At 35.7% G+C, this 13046-nt stretch overlaps 1 protein-coding gene across 1 annotated transcript in view; it reads left to right on the top strand.

The window, feature by feature from the left end:
• Positions 1–3841, top strand: part of GLP1R (glucagon like peptide 1 receptor) — a 79251-nt gene extending 75410 nt beyond the window's left edge. The window contains exon 14 of the mRNA XM_087718789.1: positions 3376–3841. Coding sequence (XP_087574915.1) covers positions 3376–3546 — 171 coding nt within the window. The 3' untranslated portion in view covers positions 3547–3841. The remainder of the gene's footprint in view (positions 1–3375) is intronic.
• The last annotated feature ends 9205 nt before the right edge of the window (positions 3842–13046 follow it).

The following is a 13046-nucleotide window of genomic DNA, read 5'->3' as shown; positions in this document are numbered from 1 at the left end:
TAATAAAGTATTTAATTACAGCTCTATTAAATTTTTTAAACATTTTTTACCACGCACACACTACAATATTGTGGGGACAAATCTATTTCCAATCTGAAAAGAAAAAGTAAGGCCACAAGGGAGACATCTTGGTCCTATTTCTTACTCATATACTCTTTTCTTTTTAGCTCTTTTTTCACCCAAGCTTTCCTGGTTGACTTATGCTACTGCTTAAAAGAAATAAGTTTAAATATATGGGGTGCTCAACCATCCTCACAGTTGCAGGCCTGGTTTGTTTTTGACATCCGATCTACTTCTAGAAGGTACATTTCCATCCCTTGCAGGCATTCAAAAAAAATATACATATAATGGAAAGTATTGTACTCAGTTTAGTTTAGTTTAGTTTAGTTTAGTTTAGTTTAGTTTAGTTTAGTTTAGTTTAGTTTAGTTTAGTTTAGTTTAGTTTAGTTTAGTTTAGTTTATTAGACTTGTATGCCACCCTATTCCCGGAGGGACTCAGGGCGGCTAACAAACTAAAGGGAGTAGGGGTAATACAAAAAAGACAAACAAGACACAAAGCAAGAAACAACGACAGATTAAAAAACACCACAACAGCCACAACAATTTGAGTGGGGTTGGGAACTCATCAGCCCCAGGCCTGCTGGAAAACGACTTTGCGGAAAGCCTGAAGGATGGTAAGGGTCCGAATCTCCACGGGGAGATCGTTCCAGAGGGCCGAAGCAGCCACAGAGAATGCCCTCCCCCAGGTGGTCGACAGTTGACATTGGCTAGCTGATGGAACCCGAAGGAGGTCTAATCTGTGGGATCTAATTGGTCGCAGGGAGGTAATTGGTTTCGTTTAGGTTTCATTTTTTTTATATGCCGCCCTATTCCCAGCGGGACTCAGGGCGGCTGAGGTGGTCTCTTATGTACCCAGGTCCGATGCCATGCAGGGCTTTAAAAGTAACGACTAGCACCTTGAAGCGTATCCGGAGTCCGATAGGCAACCAGTGCAGCTCGCGGAGGATAGGTGTAATGTGGGTGTACCGAGGTGCACCCATAATTGCTCGCACGGCTACATTCTGGATAAGCTGAAGTCTCCGAATGCTCTTCAAGGGCTGCCCCATGTAGAGCACGGGGCAGACATTTTCTCTACTTTGGGTTAAATATTGTAACTTTAGGTTACAATATTTGTATTGTTTTAAGTTTTTTCTGATTTATAGATGCAGAAAAATAATAGTAGCATAAGATATGCATACTCCTGTCATTATTTAATAAACAACTCTACATTATTTCTATAAAAATCAAAAGTACCACATTACACGAGATGAAATTGAAGTTCCTGTAAAAAGACATGATCCTAGATTCTAGAACCTAGAAATAATAACTCACAGTGGTATTTTTCAAATTTTAAAATAATTATTTACTCTGCCAATTTTCTCTCTTCCTGCCCCCCCCCCAAACAAAAGCTGATATGGCTCATGGCTTTGTTGTTATAATTGGTTTTCTTTTCCCAATGCCATATTTATTTCCTATTATCACCTTGGAGTTCATTTACAGATCACTGGATTGTTGACCTGACAAAATGGCTCAGAGCAGATTTTATACAATTAGATTTTAACTCTTATACAACAATATGCTTTCTTAAATTGCAGTCACGGATGAAGGCTGGTGAAATTACATTAATCTTTAACCTAGCAGAAATGGAAAAAGTATATGCTCAATTATGAAAGCATGTGGTGACGGCAGTATAGAAGTCCATTGATGCATTTTGTTCCTTAATTGTCATCATAAAGAGCTTTGGGGAGACATTATTTGGCTATTCCATCCAATTAATGTGCCATTTCATAAAGTATTGCCTATCCATGATTAAATAATAATGGAACTCATGTACAATATTGTAAGCAATGAGGAATAACTTGTACCAACATTTCCATCATATCCGAATGAATTGAAATAATCCTTTTCATTTGTTGATTAAAATCAAATGTATAGTAGAATGAATACTATTTAGATTGATTTTTTATTTTCACATACCATACTTGGTATTTAACAACTTCAGTCACCATAAATTTTAACTAGATTCAAAAGCAACTTACTTAATGAAATACCAAATGTCACTCAACTGTGTTTTATTTAAACTACTAATGGTTGGAGATGTTTGGTAAATGCATGCTCTTCCTCACACAATTCATCTGTTCTGCTTGGGGCGGGGGGGGGGGGAGAAACTTGTGTTGGACTCATGTTTGGTCCATACAAGATTCAATCCTCTTTTGTCATCTCTGAATCCAAATCTGCTGTTAGTACAGATTAGGCTTGTGAAACTGGCGGGTCGGATGTGTCACATGCAGGCCATGCCCATTCCGGCTCTGCAAAGGCAAAAAACAACATGATATGTCACAATACATCACCTGACTTGATCGAGTGTGACACTTGTATAGATTGTGTTGAGGTAAGTGGTTATTTCATCAACAGTAATTACTCTTCTGATGTATTGTCATTTGCACATTTTCTCTCACTACTCACACTATAGGGACTTTTCATAGCAGATTGCTCATTCTTAAACTAGAGTACAAAAGTTACATTTATACAACATACATAAATTCCATATGTAACTAGTCACAATTGCATTTGGTAATTGTTTTTATATTTCAGTACTGTGCAAATTTACTCAGTATGTCCCTCTGGGGTTCAGCCAGACCTCATGGGTGGGGAGGGGGAAGCTCCACTTTAACCAAGCCTTTAAAACTATTGATATCATGCTCTTTAACGCTATCTATACAAGAAGCTGGACTTGCTGCAATTACATTGGAAACACTGAAAAGAGTTTTTGAAAAAACTATAAGCAAACATACCAGATTTTATAACGTCACCCTCAGTCTAATTTTACTAGAACAGCTCAGTCTGCAGCAAAGAAGTTCAATAAATCTTCTATATTCTGTGTTGTATATGTGTGTATATGTATATATTGTATGTATATATGTATGTATATGAATATGAATAGACACACACACATGCACCATTAGTGTATTATCTGCTGCCATTAGTATAAAACAACCTATGTCTTGGAAGTTTTGAAATATTCAGATTACATTAAAACCTTGCTAAGGAAGCTAATTATACTCATATCAGATGGCCAAATATCTTCAATTTGTACAAATGCACAAAACTTTTAATTGATAGGTCATTCTGTCACCTTACTATTTCTTTTCCCTGACAATTAATTGCTGTGACAAACTCTGTTTTTCTACTCTAAAGATCAGTCAAACATCATAATAAAGATGATTTGATTTGTTTTTATTATCTAAAACATTATATGATGTTTTATCTCTGTAACAAAAGTGCAGCAGTACTAGATCATATGTTGCTCTCTTTCCTTTTGTTTCTTTATGGAAGGTTCGGACAGAATTCCAGAAAAGCTGGGAACGATGGAGATTGGAACACCTTTATGTCCAGAGAGACAACAGTATGAAGCCACTTAAGTATCCAGCCAACAGCATTAGCAGTGGAGGTACAGTTGGAACCACAGTCTACGCTGCTACTTGTCAAGCTACTACATTCAACTAAGATGCAGAAGAAATGGCCTCTCTGACCAGAGCTGTAGGAGATAAAACTGAACACCCAGCTAGACTCTTAGAGACTTTAGAAGACTTGCCCTTCTGCTGTTCATTGCTGCAGGCAGCTGAATAAGCTTTTAAAATAAAGCGGATGGCTAACGTAATCAATGCATTTGAGGGTAGAAGTCCCCTCCAAAGTAAATGTAAAGAGTTTTTCCCCAATTAAAACCAGAGGCCTTCAGGTGTCCAAAGTCCCCTCTGTTGATGCAATTACAAACCATGAGGTTAATAATCTATCAAAACAGGTAGACAATTCAAAGCATTGATTAAATTATAAGAATGCAGCTGATTAATGCAGACAAGAAAGATAAGCATTTCAGAAAGGAAAGGCTAACCACTCTCATGGTTAGAAAAAAGCAGTTATAATCAGCATAATCTTCATATACATTTCAGAGCCTTTCTTATTGGTAGCTTTGTTAAGTGAAAAGTAGCCATTTTGAGCTCAATCCAGGACAGAATTTTTTTCTACATAGCAATGCTTTTGTAGAGAAATATCTTCTGTTGTACTTCGGCTGTAATAAGCTTTTCACAAAAGACCATGCCCATTATAGTTAAAAAATATGGGCCAGTGCTTTTTGTCATTAATCCTAATGAAAACATGTTCTCTGCAATCCCGAGACAGTAATGTTTAACTTTTTTAAAAAAATATTTGAAATGCAAGTCTAGTAAATGCTTTTTTACAATATGTAGCTCCAACGGCAATGGGAATGTTTACTTTCTTTCTACCTGGAAAGACCTGACAATCCAACTCTTGTTCAAATGTCAGAAGTATTGGATATAATATGTTGCTTTTCGTTGCATGGTTTCAGACTTGTTAGTGGTTTTTTTTTTGTTTTTGGTCTGAAGAAGTACTTGGCTGTAGTATACCCTGGCCTTTTATGCCTTAGCTCTTGCATAGTCCTTCACTGCTTCAGAAAGCTGCATAAATGCTAGTATGAACCAAAGTAATTAGTAGCTTATTGTCGTGTATGTATTTTTAAGTGCATGATATTACTGCTCCTGTAAGAATAGAGACAGAAATGCTATATTTTATTATGCTGAAACCTAGAAGGTATACGTGTGAAAACAGCCTCTTTGTGCTCAGACGTCTTGGTCATAAACATTCAGCACATTATAGTTTTATGTGACCATAGCCTTTTTTTCTGTCTTCTGGAAACATGATTTGAATGAGTTGAGATTGGAGCTATAATTTCAGCACTTTGGTCAGCTCACAATCCAATAGGAAAGTTTGCTGGCATTTATGCTGCCGAGAAATCTTCAGAATCTGAGTAATTAAGTGGACCTCAGTTGGAATGAATTAAAACTATATAAATTCCATATTCTGCTATTAGTAAATCCATTTCAAGGTGTTAATCATTCCCAAAACATTCATCAGAATAAAAAGATGGCTACTGGTGCCAATTTGAAAAACCGTGCAAAACTGAATTTGTTTTGTGCCAATGTTGTTTTACTTTTTTTAAAAAAAGGCAGAAAATATATGCTATTGAGTTCAAGCAGAATATGGCAAGCAGAATATGGCAATAGTAATGTTTGTAGCCATTCTGATCCTGGATTTTTTAAAGTTTAATAGATTGTTATTCATGTTTCAACCACTGTAGTATGTAATAGGGCATGAACAGGTTATTTTTTTCAAATCTATAATTTATTAGTGTCATATAATATACATACATACATACATACATACATACATACATACATATCATACATATATGACAAACAAAACAAATATAAAACATAAAAAGAACAATACTGCAATTTAAGAACAAGAAAAAAAACCAGCTAAAAACCATCATAGAATACATAAAGCTCAGAAGCACTTTCATCAACTCAGTCATTGCGCTGGCTGCACCTCACCCCTGTATCCCCATATCTGTTGGAAAAACTATTGACTTTGATATCTTGTTGTTACTATAGTCCAGTCCCACAACTTTAATTTCTAATTGCAAAATGCTTCTCTACAAATGCTATATACAAGACATAAAAAAACTTTCCCCATATGACAGCTATGTTACATCTCTGTTAGAGCCCCTGTCCATGATTTGTGTGGCTTACAAGTAGATGATCATTGGAACCATTGTGCCCAATATAACCTACTCTACTGACCGCAGAAAATCTACCTTCAAAACCTGAAGTTCAGGCAGAATCTAAAATTCCTTTGGCTTCAAAATATGATATATGGAGTTGTGCACTCACTTCTAGGAACAGTGGATCTACCAAACTCTTTGTAACATCATCACTTTAAACACCACAACAGTGATTGACTGTGATTGACTCAAATTTACAATGCAGACCTATAATTGTCTGTTTAACGATAAGAATGTTTAAGGTTTATTCCCACAGAAACAGAAATGGAAGTGTAATTTTCAGTTATAGGTAGATACTTCATATAACTGATTAGCCACTGACTTTGTATAATTCATGGACCTTAAAAATTGTATTTGCATGTTTTTCTCTAATTAAACTTTGTATCGTTCCTTATATTCATTCTCAGAGATTTATAGATTTTAATGCTATTTAAAACTATTATTGGTGCAATTTTTTGACAGATTTTGAAAGTAAGAGACTTGACTCAATCTTGTACGTCACTATTTCTGTAGAAAAGTGGTACAACATCACATGCTTTAAAGTCAGCCACAAGCTTTGATATATAAATAGTCCAGGTTTACCACCAAGATAAACTGGTCATATTATGAGAACATTCATCCTATTTCTAGACAAGTAATTTGTCTTGTGACAGTCCTAGATAAGTACCTAAATAGGTTTTATGATTAGCTGAAGTTAATTATTATAAAGCTGCTCTCCTCCTTGCATTCATTAGTAATCTGCTTAAATAATGCCTTCTCATAAGTAAAATTGTGCTGTGAGTGTACTCAGTTATTTGTTTCCTCCTGTGACTAACGTCTGTTAAATTGCCGTGCGATTTAATGGCTAAAATAACACTATTAGGAAAATGGAGATTGCAGAACTGCAGAAAAATGTCCTATCGTATAATTCCTAATTAAAACACCAGATTTTAAAATTATGGATATATAAGATCTTAATTAGTGAAGACTACAAGAGATGTGGAAAATAATTTGATATTTTCAGAAATATTTATCAACGGGGGAATATCCAACACTTAAATTTTAACATTTAAATTGAGTTTTAAAATGCATTATGATAGTTGAATATTAGTTTTCTAAGACTATTTGAGGAGTAAAACTATTTTTTTTATTTTGTGCCTCAAATATATTTCCAGCAGTTCAAGGAAATATGCATATCATTTTCTTCTCCAATTTCAGTAGCAGTAATCCTGGGAGGTAGGTTGGGCTGAGGCAAAACTGACTTAATGTCTCCTCATGAGCTTCTAAAATTGAGGATGGACATGAATCTGTATCTTCCTGATAATAGCTCAACAGCTTTACTATTTTGTCACACTGACTTAAAAGTTCACATAGGGATTTTATATTCTTCAGTGATACTTAATAGATGGGTGCAATGTCTATGGAGATTCTCAGTGATCCAGAAAGTCCAGTTGCCTCTTGAAAAAGCACCTTGGGACATTATAGGGGAGCAGCATGGTGGCCTAGTAGTGAGCACTCTTGGCTCCCACTTGGAAGGTAGCAGCAAATGCTTCTCTCATAGAGTGCAAAGAAAAAATATCTGCTGCTAACTGTGTGATGTCAGAAAACTGTACTCCAAATTACAGGGTCGTAAAAAGGTTTCTTTTGGTGATACTTATAGTTAACCATTCAAAATTACAACTATGTTGAATGAGGAGACTTAAGACTGGTCATTATAGATACAGTTACCACAACATTATCATGTTCAAGTGATCACCATTTGTGACAATTACTGACTTCTGACAAGCAAAAACAGTGGGCAAGCCAGCAAGAGGTGGCAAATGACGATAGTGCACATTATAGTACACCAAATAATTGCATGGGATTCATTTAATGACAATTGGAACTGCAACAATTGTCATAAGCTAGTATAGTCATATGACTTTATGCTTTACTATTATGTCACTTAGTATAGAATTGCTGGCCCCAATTACTGTCATTAAGCAAGAATTGCCTGTATGTGTAATTCACAGCACTATACAATTCATGAAGCACCCATTAATTCATTGTTTTGGAGCATCAAGATAGTTATGTGTCTCAAAAATTTGTCCTCTCCTGATCTTCGAGGCATCCTCCAAAGTGCCCCTCCAAATATGTTCTTCAACCTGAAGAAACGATTATAGATCAATGAAAAACATGCATTGAATTGGTGGGTAGCAAGTTTATTTCTAAATGAAAATGAAACATGATTTAGATTCAAATGGAAAATTGTTTATTCACTCATCTGTTTTTCTCACCATTTCAGTTAAGATCTGATCACCATTTGCAAATCCCAAATTGGGCTCTCCCAGTAGGTAATGCAAACCATGCTGGCCTAGGTTAATGTAAGAGGGCTCAAGGAAAACCTGATGGAAACCTATCAGCATCAAAGCAGATTCCAAAGGGAACCTTCCCTAGGAATCCTGTAATAGAGCAAAAACTGCCTAACCACATACACCTTAACCTGGAGAGACCTTTTCCAAGGAATTTACATTTAGAAGGAAAAATGCTGTTAAAAATGTGTAGCTCTTCTATATGGCTCAAGCATTTTCTTATCTTGTGTTCGCTGTTTTTCATTTGTTGAAGATAATTATGTGCTATTAAAACTCTTGTCTGTTTGTTTGTAACCTTCAGTTGGGTAAAATGGTGCATTATAGGGCAACAATTATTGAACCAAGGTATCTCAGATGGGTAAATTTACAGAATGTAGAGGCTCATTACTCCTGTGGGTATATTGTGACCACTTCAACTCGTTTTTTGCTGCTGCTCTAAACTGCCAGAGTCAGACAGGGTCACATGATCCTTATTTCCAAGGCTTCCTGATGGCTTCCAACAAGACAATGGAGAAGCCAGCAGAGAAATTTGCATGTTGCTCAGATCTTACCTATCCACGCAATTTCCCTAGCTCCTTTGTGCTGATGCAATGCCAACCACTTGTGCATCCCGAGTGTCCTTCCCAACCCATGACCCCTCTTGTACTCTCTCCCTGACCCATGCCACATTCATACACGCCTGCACATATTCCCAACCCACGCTGCAATTCTGTGCATCTTCCACAACCTGTGCAGCACTTCTTGTGCATCCTTCCCAATCCTTCCATACTCATGCACCCTCCCTGACTTACCCTGAATCTCTTATGCACCTCCTCATTCCCTTCCCCACCCAGCAGCATTCACTTACCTGCCTGCTGGTCCTGGACTTGCAACTTCCTGCTGGATTCCCCACTGAATTTCTCCCTGCAAGCTTCCCAGAAGCAAAATAAATAGGGAAGCCATAGGAATGTTAGTAAGGAAGGCTTTCTGACACTTCCTGCCAGTGCCCCAGAAACTCAATGGGGAAGCCAACAAGTTGGAAGTCATTCCACTTCTTTTTTGCCTGCTAGTATTATTTTGTTTCTCTGTTTCAGTAAGGAAATGACTTTGAAATGATGACCAAAAATGGCCCACAGGTTGCCTAGTACCCTTTAAATGTGGCTAGCAACTCTTCCAAGAACTTGATTTAGCTGTGAGGGTAGTGGTGGGGGTGGCAAGATTTTCTTTTATTTCTCATATGAAGGTGCAGAAATATTGAGAAATAAGATGTTTGGGATTGCAAGCAATCTATTTAAAATACTCACCAGATTAGTATAGATGGGTATAAGAAAGGGAATATACACATCAATTTGTATCCAAAATGTCTTTGTTTCAGAATCTGTACTGTATTGTATGAGTGCTTGTTTATATGCATTGAACAGCTAAAGGCACCAGCAACCTGTTTACTCACTGTGACTCTATATCAAGGTGTATGGATAGTAAAGTTGCATTTGATAGTTTATACATACAAATACTGCAGCTTCTGAGGTATGGAACTTGCTTGTACTGCAGATGGATCTAAAAATATATTCAGGATTAATAAAAATGAGTGAATGCCTTGTTTCTATTATTACTTCTCTGACTCATGTTTAGAAAGTGTTTGATATTGCATGTACTTAAAAAAAATACTTATAAAATATTCTGAAAAATTAGCCCCATTCACACATGTTCTGTCTCTCTCTTTTCCTTGGGATGGACTTTGTACTTGAGATTTCAAATTGTCCATATGACTTTCAGCTAAGCAGTATAAAAATCATTTTTTTTAAAAAGGGTGAAATGTCAAGCGTTGAATCCAGCTACAGAGTTAAGTAAATGGTTTGAATAAATGTTCAAAAATTTAGAATTAGGATAATAGTTTTATGGTATGAGGCTGGCAGGATTAACCTTACATGTTTTGGTAAAATGTAGGTAATTAGCAATACTTTTAGGCTTCCTGCCATACCCTATTTAATTCTGTTTCCCTTATTTATTTTTTATCCATTAGAAGCTAGTATCTATTTCTCATAGACGCTGCTAAATAAAGTTCCTTGTGCTTTTCATGCTGGCCCACCTCTGTAAAATTAAATATAATTTTAGTCTGCTTATTAGCTGACATCTTGCTTTGTTATTAACAAAATATAATTCCCCTTCTGTAGTTTCAAGGGAAAAAACATATAATCCAGTGAAGCATTAGTAATTCAACAAGAAAATTAAGCAATATTTTAAACCTGCAATTTTAATGCCAGATTATAATTTTGGCCACTGAATATTAGAAGTGGATTATACATATTTACCTCTGAATTTGGATAATTGTTTCATAGGATTACATTTACGTTTGACTTAATCAGGTCTCAATCCAATGGTTTAAATTACTGCAGCAACTCGTATACAATGTTTAATTCTCTGGCAACCCGATATACAATTTTATTTTATTTTTTGTTTACAAACATTTAGACCCTTGGTACCCATCTCATTTGCTTCATCAAATGTACTATAATTTCTTTTGCCTATTTGTAGGCTACTTAAGCTTTTAACATTAATATGGAGACATTATCTAGAAGTTCGACCTGAAATGTTAATTATACCAATGAAAAGCATCATCTGCTCTTTTATAAGATTTTTCTGATTATTTTTATTACTATAATTTCAATATCAAATTATGGCAAAATATTTTGAGGGATTTATTAAAAACAGGATATTTAACTCAAAATGTTCAAATCCGAGAACATTAATGAATTCTAAATGAAACCTGTAAATCCACAGAAAATATAAACCAAAGGGTCATGCAAACCTTTCCATAGATAATAGCTCTGATTATTCTTCCTCTTAACATTGGATTTATATTTAAGAAGGAGCTTAACAAGCAGAAATAAAATGGAGTTTTTCTAAAGAGCTATTGTTTGTCAAAAGAAAGCTGCTATTTCAGACTGTTTTGTTGATAAACTAAATGTTCTCATCAGAACAGAAAAAAAGTTAAGTACTGTGCTATCAAATTTAATATGTAAGTGGAAAGTTGCTATGGAAACTCAATAGTGTACTTCAGTAAATGATTAATTTCCAAATCCGATTGACTAATTTGCATTAGGAAATCATATTTTTGCTACCAAGAGTTTTTGAAGAACTCAAATAAGAAATATGCTCTAATGAGGATGAAAGAATGGCTCCTGTATCAAAAGACTGGAAAGGGAATCAATGCAAAATCATTTGTTAAAGCAATCAAGTACTTTAACATTTAGACTGAGTAAACTGAGGCAAAATAGGTTTTAACTTATCAAGCAAATGGAAGGATAGAAAGTGCAGCTAATTACTAAGTTGTTTCAAAGTTTTAACGAACAGAGATGATATTCTACTTATAAGAAAAAATAAGGAAATTATATAAATGCAATAAAGTTATACAAGAAATGGCCAAGGAGCTAGGAAAAAACAACTTGTGTCTTGCAGTGCAATTCATAGAACTGCAAATGGAAGAGTGATTGGGAAACAAGGAAACACTTTACACACTACACAATCAAGCAACAGAATTTGTGTCACAAGAAGTGATGAGTGAATGAGTAATTTGATTTTTTTGATTGATTTTATTTCATTTATATGCCGCCCTTTTCTGAGGTGACTGAACAAATTCAGAACAAATAGTGAAATGGCTACACTGTCACCTCCTATAGTATTTGATTAGATTTGACTTGGACTGTCACCCTGCCATTTTAAACCAGTGAATACCGAAGGTAACCAATAAAATTGAAAACAGAAAACATAAACATTTAAAAGTATAAATCAACACAGAATACTAAACCAGCAATTAAAAGCCTGGCAAAGTATGTTTGTGCTTGATCCCTATTCTCAGGTGTTTAGACAATATGTACAGTATATGTCTATATAGACTATCCAAAAATGTGAGAAAAGTGACAAACACAACCTCAAACACTGCATATTCAGGGCGGGGGGGGGGGGGATGCAGAAGACATCTCTCTTCGAACTTTAAGCTGTTTAGGATTTTATTGGTCAATCTTAACACTAGTTACTAATAAGCAACTAGTAACCAGTGCAGATTTTTTAAAGTATTACCATTGTATAATCTTGAACCTCACAGCAGACAGCAGTTTAAAGGCCCCGAGTTGTAGGAGAAATATAAGATAGGTGCTATATATATTTTTTTTTAACATGATTGGTCATTGTGGGAAAAGAATTCTAGCCTAATTAGGATTTTTAATTGCTCATCTGTTTTTCAAGTTTTATATTTATAAGTCTGCAAAGAAAACTGAGGTTGCATTTTGCTACTAAGTATTTCTCTAAATTAAGAGTGGTTATAGTAGTTATGGGCTCGAGACTAAAAACCTGGAGGCCATGAGTTCAAATCCTGCCAGGTTAAAAAATACAGCTGGGTGACTTGGGCCACTCACTTTTTCTCAGCCTAGGAAGGAGGAAATAGCAAACCACTTCTGAAATCTTGCCAAGAAAACTGAATAGCCTTATCCATATAGTCACCAAGAATCATGACAGATTCAAAGGCACGAACAAACAAATCCAAATTATTCGTAGTCCTTGGCAATGGTAATTGGGAAATTATATCACTAAGCAATGTAATCATAAAGAGCGCCCATGTTTCTTAGTAATGGTAATCCTTGCACTCCAAATTGCTCCCATTAACTGAATCCCATGGTCCTTATGTGAGGTAATTTTCTGCCAGCTTTTCACAATCAATGGGGAAGCCAGCAAGAACATTTAAGTCCCAGGCCAGCAAGCAGGTAAGCTAGGAGATGAAGGGAACAAGGAAGATAATAGAGAAGCCAGCAGGGAAATTTGCAAATGGCAATCACAAGTTCACAGAGCACTGGGCAACCAGTTGTGTCAGATCACGATGAATGTGAGGTTGCTGGGATGGCTGGAACTCTGAGGACCAATTCATTCAGCACTGTCATAACTTCCATCACTGAACAAATGTAAACTGATCCACATTCATTTGATATATTTAAGGCTTAGACTGTTTATGTGTGAAAAGGATGCTCATACCACTTACAAAAAGAATGGGAATTGGGAATCTC

Source organism: Thamnophis sirtalis, unplaced genomic scaffold, assembly GCF_051295495.1.
Source record: "Thamnophis sirtalis isolate CommonGarterSnake01/CBP01778 unplaced genomic scaffold, rThaSir2_p1.2 scaffold_6, whole genome shotgun sequence".
Taxonomy (NCBI): domain Eukaryota; kingdom Metazoa; phylum Chordata; class Lepidosauria; order Squamata; family Natricidae; genus Thamnophis; species Thamnophis sirtalis.
This window is presented reverse-complemented; position numbering and strand designations above follow the sequence as displayed.